The sequence below is a fragment of the Salvia splendens genome, chromosome 19, assembly GCF_004379255.2.
Source record: "Salvia splendens isolate huo1 chromosome 19, SspV2, whole genome shotgun sequence".
Lineage (NCBI taxonomy): Eukaryota > Viridiplantae > Streptophyta > Magnoliopsida > Lamiales > Lamiaceae > Salvia > Salvia splendens.
In genome coordinates, this window is record NC_056050.1 from 19,966,771 (window position 1) to 19,975,163 (window position 8,393).

Sequence of the window (8,393 nt, forward strand, 5' to 3'; positions counted from 1 at the left end):
CCCCATCCACCTCCCACGGGTACCGTGGGAGTTTGAGACCCGCTCGTCCCTGGAGTAGGCTCGTTGTTGTGCTCCATTTCGCATTGTTTTTCTTGTACAGAAATTAAGATAGAGAGAATACTCGTTAAAACAAATGGTGTAAATGAAAATGACGTGCAAATCGCGTATATATAGTATTTCGAAAATTAAATAAAAAAAATCCGCTAGCCGATCGCTCGCCGATCGGGAGCCTGCAATGGCGGCCAGTTGATCGGCGAGCGCATCGGCCAGCACTCAGGAATCAACGTGCACTCGCCGTTTTTTTCGCCGATTTGGCGCTCACCGGTTACAATGGTTAGGCAAGCGTCAGGGATCGGCTAGCTGGTCCGCTCGCCGCCATCGTGGATGCTCTCAGAAGCAGCAGTCGTATTCTTTAGTATCTGCAAGCATAAAGAGACGTTGATGTTAAATTGTTAGATATAGATTTGAAGATGAACGACTCACATCATTACCTTCCTAAGCATTTGATTCTCATTTTGGAAAGTGGAAAGGCGTTCTTGAAGCTCAGCGTTTTTACTTTCCAACTCTTTTACCCTCACTTCCAAATCACCTAAATACGCTTTCTTCCTCTCCCTTGCTTGCTGTGCCGATACTCGATTCCTCACCAACCTTTTCAACCTCTTATTCTCTTTATCAGCAGGGCTTCTCTCTCTCCGCCTCGAACCACCGCCGGAAGCCTGCACAGCTCCGCCTCCGCCGCCCATTTCTGGCACTCTTCCTATCTCCTCATCACTCTCCATACCTTCATTAAGTATAGCAAAACCCCCCCAATTTAAACGCCATATTGCATTTGATGCATTTTCACAAATCTATTGAAATCGGAACTAATTAATTGAACCTTCAATTGCATATTGCATGACTCAATTTATTAGAAATGAGTCACTCACCCCTTAAAAGGGCCGGAGGGTTATCCACACTTATAGATTAGAATGGATCTTCACCAAGTCGATGTGGGACAGAATTTAGAGAATTTAACACAATTTTACAAATCCAATGAAAAAATGATTAATCAGGTCGAAATAAGAATAGACCTTCTTTTACTTCAATGTTGAGAGCTGAGCTCGAAGATCTGTCACTGCTCGAAGGCAGAGAGCTCGCTGCAATGGAGCTGGTAGTCGTAGCTGCCTCCTGCATTTCTTCTGTCGCAATCAGCATAATCAGAAAGCGAACAATTTAGAAAGTGAATTAAAAGAGAGAGATGGATGAGATATTTGCGAAAAAGAGCGGGACGTAAATATCGCTATTTCACAGTGGAGAAAATCTAAGGTACAGCAACCGTTGGATTAGATTTTATCTGACGGATCAGAACTAGTGTCGTGGCTAACTCGTAGCCATAAGGTGGTTGATTGATCGAAGGGGGATGGGTTGCAAACGCGGTTAAATATCTGCTGTTGGATTGAGATATGATCAACGGTAGGAAGAAGTGCTACGTATCTCTATTATTTACTGGCTAGAATGTATACAGATTGTCTTATAAATAGTGACTTATAATATCTACCTTATTATAAATATAGACGTGTGAAATTATAGGATTAATTGTTAATGAAATTCAAGCATTTTATCACTGTTGCAAATTAGACACATTTTTAACTAAAAGTCTATAATTTGTACTACCAATTTATTTCGGAATTAATTAACTAAAAAATATACAAAAATTATTTTAATTTCTTTCATTGAAAGAGAGATCACAAGCTTTTCAGTTATCATTTGAACAAATTCTTTCTCTAAATCTGAACAAACCAGAGTAAAAATAATTGTTGGCACAAAATATTTTGGTTTACCTTTTCACTTGTGCACAAAATTCACTACACTTTTCTCCCATTTACACATACAACAAAAAATCCGTTTTTTGTAAGTGTCAAAAATTCACCTAAATCTTCAAGATTCAGTATATCACAACCCGAAGGAGCCCCGGCCGAGGCTCGGTGTAGTTGAGGCCCTCCTCCTCCAGGAGGTACTGTTGCACAGCAACACGAAGTCTAGCAGGCCTGGGCGATCCCATCGTGTGATGAACAGCTCCAACACCAATGGAGACGAGCACACGTTGGTCCACTGACCTCGCTGCATTTCTCAGAATGGCAAGCTCGCGTTTGAGCACAAAAATGGCCTCGGTCACGTTTAGACCATGTAGATCGATTATTTGCTCTGTCCCATTCGTGACATCCAAATTCCTGACATTATCAGTACAACTCTCATCAAAGTTGTAAACAGACAACGAGAATGAGAGGAGCATACATGCTAGTGATACGGAAAAAGCAAACCTTTGATGAAAGAATGACTCTTGAGCTTCCCCTTTGGCTGCTTTCATCTGCAGATCGTGCAGCTGTCCGAGAATGCTCAGCTCCTTGGCTAGGGTCTTGTTACCAGCGAGGTGTGCTTGTCGTGCCTGATGGTCTCATTTAATGGTTTGCTATGTTATTATTCATACGAATCATTTATGATCTATGAATCATTTATGATCACGAACACAACTCAATCTGTTCATCTTCCAACACTACGCAGGCAGAGGGAACGAAAGAAGGCATTTACCTGCTCAATATATGTATTCTGCGCGCGTACATGATCACGGGGTTCCTCTCGTTTCTCAGAATACTTGTTTGCTGCCATCTCGACAAAGTTTTAGCACATATACAGGCACAAGATATTTCTTCACAAATAAAAAAGTTAATTAAGCCTCCTAATATTACCATATGATAATCCAGTTTGAAGCCTGGCCGGAGAAGTAAGAGGCGATCCCCGACTTTGAAACCTATCACCATAAATGCTGTTCGTCTGACCACGATTATAGGCGCTCGCCAGAACTTGTCTAGCATCTGATGACCCGTTTCTGTCATACTTCCATATGCTAGACTCTTGAGATGCTGTTCTCCTTGCAGCTGGAGAAAAATGTGACGATGGGATGGTCGAGAAGGATCTCACTTGACGTGAACTATCAGTAGACCAATTAGGGCTGACATTTTGCTGATATTCACCAGCAAGCTTTCTTGGGCCATTTGGGACACGGAGAGGAGGAAGATTCGAGGAGCTGATATTTGGGGTGGAGAAAGCCTTTGAACTAAGCGTCTGAGTCGAACCTCCATCAACTCGGAGCTGCATGATTACAGTTTATAATGAAAACCACGTGCAAAAGTAAATGGCAAAGGTATCTACGCCTCATCAAGATCACAAGACAAAATGAACCTTGCTAGAAAAGAGATCAAATAACCCTCAAGAATTAAACGAGTGATGAAAATATTAGTTGGGCTGATATAAATATACACGCGATAAAAACGAAAACTATCTTAAACGAGTAATATCTGTCGGAAGATCCCTGTTCTTCTCAATATATTAGCCACACTAAGATTGCTTGAGTACTAGAGATTACCTAGTAGGATTCACACAACGAACTTGCATAATTCTCACCAAAAACGACACCACAACAGGTTGCAAGTCACGCAATATCATCAGTGAGGCCTACCTCGAGCTGAGTAAGCACGTTGATTGTCAGGTTCAGATCACCTCCATTAGACAAATACGCATCTGCAATGCTCTCAGCAGAGAAAGATGGAAACTGTGAGGCTAAAAACTCAAGACGGCACAAGTCTGCATTGTCCAACAAAAACTGCTCATTAGACATTTCAGCCACGAAAGCTTGATTCATGTTGTCATTATAAGGATTCCCTGCTGTTGTAAGAAGCTGATCAGTGCCACTGCGAACTTGCCGGTCCCAAGGTTTAGCAAGAGACGAATGAAAACATTCGCCAATGGATGAGACGGGATATCTCAGCTTTCCAGCACGAGGGTTACCAATACCATCTAAGGGATGAAGAGAAAATGCTTGCTGTTCTTTCAACGCAAAGCCACTGTTTGTTGGAGACGTATACCTTGAGGCTTCGTTGGAATCGTTATCTATCCCCATCAACTTGAAGTCAGGAGTAATGTCGTCAGGGAGCTGGTGAGACCAGTACTGCTGGGCCTCTTCTTCAGAGTTGGAGTTATTCGAAACTGAAGACTCTGATCTATCTAACACAGATTTCCCCGAGGTGGTGAATTTCGGGGGCGTGTCTAGAATCTTCACTTTCGCAGCCTGTGACCTGAGAGAAAACGGGACGAACTCTGCAGCATTTGGATTCAAAGTTGCTTCAGCACTGAGCTTCTTGTTAGCTACAGAAGCACCCATTGCCGACAAGCTCATTGTATTCTTCTTCTCCCTTCTCAGTTTCAAGATTAGGTAAGAAAACAAAACTCTGCATAAACAAAGCAAATCCTTCTCCAATAACTGAACTGGTAATGTTGAGGATATGTTAGCCAAAACCTACATATATAAATAAATAAATAAATAATCAAAAGTAACACATTAAGCCTGCAATTTGAACATCATTTGTATTGATTCCCACTGCAATGGCCAACGGCCTGTGCACATAAGTCGAACATTTCAACGATCAACGATGGTATATTTCATCTTCTTGTTAAGACATTCATCAACCACACAATTAGAATGCATAAAATTATTAGAATAGTGTAATTGCAGCTACCTCAACCACAAAGGTTAAACAACAAACACATAACAAAAGTGCCTAATTATAACCATACACAGTAAAAAAACATGGTAAACTCGGAAAAAAAGATCCCAACAACTGATATCTAGAAATAAACAAGAATTCATCACTAGCAATAAAATCTATGAGCCAAACCACAACACGAAATAAAATTTATTCAACTGAAGTTCAGGAAATTCAGCAAAGCGAAAAACCCAAACAAAAGAAACAATTTTGCAGTTAGATCTCCAAGAATTCGAGCAAAAAACAACAAATTACATATAGCTAAAAAACCAAATTTAGGGATAACAAGAAATATATGGTGATAAACATGGGTTTGGTAGCTCACCTTGGCGAAGAAGGTCTATTGTCAAAACCATGTTAAATCCATCCAAAATCAGAAATTGGGGATTAGAAATTGAAGCTAAACAAGATAGGATTTAGATGGTAAAGAGTGATTGGGCTATTGAGTGTGTATGCGAATCTGTGTAATCACAGAAAAAGAGAAAAATCTATCGATACTTGTTGTAGTATTTCTTAATTCTCGAGTATTTTAGATCATAAATCCATGATTAATCGTTGTACTAATAAGTTGAATTATTTAGTTAAAAATAATATAGGCTAGTATTAGAAGAGACCTTAAATTTTGAAATGGGAGTACACACTTATATTAATTTTTAACCAAATCATCGTTGGGCATTCACAATTGGGAGCCTTAAATCTGGAGCTCATCTCACATCCTATCTCCATTTTCATCTGTCACGTCAGCAACTCATCTCAAAACTCATTTTTCAGCAATGAGAGTTTATCACATAGCCTATCTCATTTCGAAATTAACACTATTTTCTTTTTTTTAAGGTCAATGTCTAAATAACTTAAATTAAAATACTTAATAAATTAATTCTCTACTCACATTTTTTTTCTCAAACATAATTAAGGATGAAGTATTTATAGGGAAAGAAATTTAATAAATTTTTTAAAAAATATTTTAAAATCGGCCTCGGCGGCGCCCACAATGGGGACCTATCTCATGGCCCATGGGGAGCTGAGGCGATCGCTCGGCCTTGGGGTGGAGCCCTTGGTGAGTGAAGATAGGCCCCCACTCCACAATCTCGGGCCTTTGAGAGCCCATGGGGTGGCCGATCGCTTTGCCCTTGCGATCGGCCACCATTGCTAATGCCTTTAGTAGTGAAAGATCAGGTACCGTTTATATAGTTTACTCTTAATATAAACAAAGAAAGTAAGAATTAAACAGTATTATTAGTAGTATAGACCCGTCCGTCATTAGGAATCTCAGTTTACCATTTTAGTCCGTCCGCCATTAGTAGTCTTTGTTCACTTTTACTATAAATGGTAGGTACACATCACTTTCCACTAACTAACTTCACTTAGAACACCCACAATAGACCGGACTAGGCGGCGGACTAGCACTAGGACTAGCCAAAAACACATCTTGCTACGTCATTAGGACTAGCCACTGCACTGCCACATCACTAGGACATCCCACTGCACAATAGTGGACTAGCACTAGGACATCCCAACAAACAAAATCACAAATTCACACAAATACGAAATTAAAATTTCGACACGAATACGGAGAAAATGCAACCATTTTATATAGATTAAAAAAAACATGGAGTACATAATTAAAAAAAATTTGAAAAATCGCTAGTACGTGCGCTAGACCGTTGGGAGCCCACAATAGCGAACTAGCGCACGTACTAGTGTCATACGCGATGTACGAGAGGTCGTCCGTCGCGCTAGTACGTCAACCGCTAGTCGGTCGCAATAGTGGACTAACGAGAGGACTAGCGGCTAGTCCGCGCACTAGTCCACTATTGTGGATGCTCTTACATTCTATTTTGAAACTAGTACGAGTAATATATAAAAATAAGTCTCATATTCCACTATCTTTTCACACCCACTTTCCTATATATTTCTTAAAATCTGTGTAGAACTCAATGAAACTCCTAATGACGAACGGAGAAGGAATAGTATTTTTCTATGCTGCACTAAGACTACTCTCATCGATAACCCTCATGTATAGGTGCCACGGTTCCGGAACCGCCGGTTTCGATTTTAGAAATTGCCGAACCAGAACCGAACAACGAGGGTGTTTCGTGGTTCCGGTTCCGAACCGGCGGTTTTTCGACGATTTTCCGCTGTTCTGAACTACTGGTTTTCGGTGGATTTTTGCAGTTCCATCTCGGTTTCACGGTTTTATCACCATGGAGATATTATTTAAAAAAAGAAATAAAAAACTAAAACTCAAATTTTAAACCCCAAGCCTTTTATTTATTAAATTCCCATTCAAAATCATACAACGTGAAAAGTTTTAGCCGTTTTCATTCTTAAGTTCAAATTAAGTTTGAACTCATTCAGTTAAAAGCATAAGTGATTCAAGTATGTTATTAGTGCTATCCAATTTTTAATGGAACATGAGAGCTTTGAATTTAGTTTTAATTATATAATCTTGATTAGTTCCCTGCATATAATAAATAAAATAAGAGGTTATGTATTGAAGATAAATTAAATGACCACGTAGAGCTAGTTTTATTGCTGCCAATTTGTTTATTAAAAGGCCACATATTTTAATGTTTGATTTGAAAGTAGATGAAGAAATTACGAGCATGTATTCGATACCTAAGATAGGAATGTAGTTCGAAATAGAAGTTAAAGCATATGATGCCTACATAAAATATGCTAAGGCAACTGGACTGGAACTCAAACTCAAAAAATGGTTGCTCATAAAAATCCAATTATGAGTAACATCTGGATATTAGTTTTTGTTGTTGTAGAGAAGGTTTTAGAACAATAAACAATCTAGGTGTTATAGTAAAAAAATCCACACCCTGAAATTAGGTGCAGATATAAGGCTATGATGAAAAATTTGTTGACAACTCTATAAGCATAATGTGTGTGCTTGTATATAGGTACAAGCATGTATATATCACAGTGTATTTGTGTGTGTGAGTGCAGAGAAGATGGAAATAAAAAGTGTGAATATCGAAATGGAGAAATCCGTGAATGGTATTAATATTGCATTGATGAAATGCATGGAGAATGAATTATAATGTGGGACCATTCAATCACAACAAAATAAATAAAGACAAGAATATAATGAAGGGCAACTAAAGCTAAAAGAGGAACCTCAAGTGATAAACTGATATTCCTCCTTTATCAAATGCATAAACTTTGACATCCAAAATAAACGATTTTGTCTGTACTATGGAACTACATTTAAGCCATAAATGTTATTAAACGTAAACATATATTAGTAATCATTGTATTTATGATAAGTAAACAATACTTGTTTATTATATCAACAATATCAGAAAATCTTTTTTTAAAATTATATCTATATACTAATAAAATATTGATGTATAATGAGATGTATTATGATAGTTAAGATTTAAATCTTTTATTTTCTTATTTTAAAGAGTCTCCGTATGGCATTATTTTATATAAGTGTAGTAGAAATGGTATAAGAGATAGTTGAGGGATCCGCTCCGCTCGTCTGCATGATTCATGTGGGTCCTTTTCTCCTCGTGCTAAGTTTAGTTATGCCGATTCATGTGGTTCCTTTTCTCCTCGTGCTAAGTTTAGTTATGCAAAACCATTTCTCATGATAGAAATCCATGGGTTCCATCCTAAAACCACTAAAATCAATTGGTGATAGGATGAGAGGCCCATGGAACTTATATAGTGGATTAAGCTCTTTGTGTACACCGATGTGGGATATTTTTATATTCATTTTATGTTTCAATTGCCAACACCCTCCCTCAAACCCTTCAAGATGAATGTTGGAGGGGTTAGACTTTTTTATGATCGATTTGG

The 8,393-nt window shown here is 38.6% G+C and overlaps 2 protein-coding genes across 4 annotated transcripts; both read right to left on the reverse strand.

Moving 5' to 3' along the window:
* Window positions 1-322: 322 nt before the first annotated feature.
* Window positions 323-1,400, reverse strand: LOC121779682 (transcription factor HY5-like). The gene is made up of 3 exons (XM_042177056.1): window positions 1,071-1,400; window positions 492-781; window positions 323-419 (listed from the first exon to the last, which is right to left on the reverse strand). Exons 1-3 carry the CDS (start codon window positions 1,192-1,194, stop codon window positions 357-359), a joined length of 477 nt encoding a protein of 158 aa, XP_042032990.1. The 5' UTR covers window positions 1,195-1,400; the 3' UTR covers window positions 323-356.
* A 396-nt stretch (window positions 1,401-1,796) lies between these two features.
* LOC121779681 (polyadenylate-binding protein-interacting protein 7-like) lies at window positions 1,797-5,158 on the reverse strand. Of its 3 annotated transcripts, none has more exons than XM_042177052.1 (6): window positions 4,906-5,158; window positions 3,497-4,302; window positions 2,727-3,129; window positions 2,569-2,639; window positions 2,301-2,425; window positions 1,797-2,210 (listed from the first exon to the last, which is right to left on the reverse strand). In XM_042177052.1, exons 1-6 carry the CDS (start codon window positions 4,934-4,936, stop codon window positions 1,925-1,927), a joined length of 1,722 nt encoding a protein of 573 aa, XP_042032986.1. In that variant the 5' UTR covers window positions 4,937-5,158; the 3' UTR covers window positions 1,797-1,924. The 3 variants fall into 3 exon arrangements, with proteins under 3 accessions (XP_042032986.1, XP_042032988.1, XP_042032987.1); XM_042177054.1 differs by having other exon boundaries at window positions 3,497-4,265; window positions 4,906-5,156; XM_042177053.1 differs by having other exon boundaries at window positions 3,497-4,333; window positions 4,906-5,156.
* Between the last annotated feature and the right edge of the window lie 3,235 nt (window positions 5,159-8,393).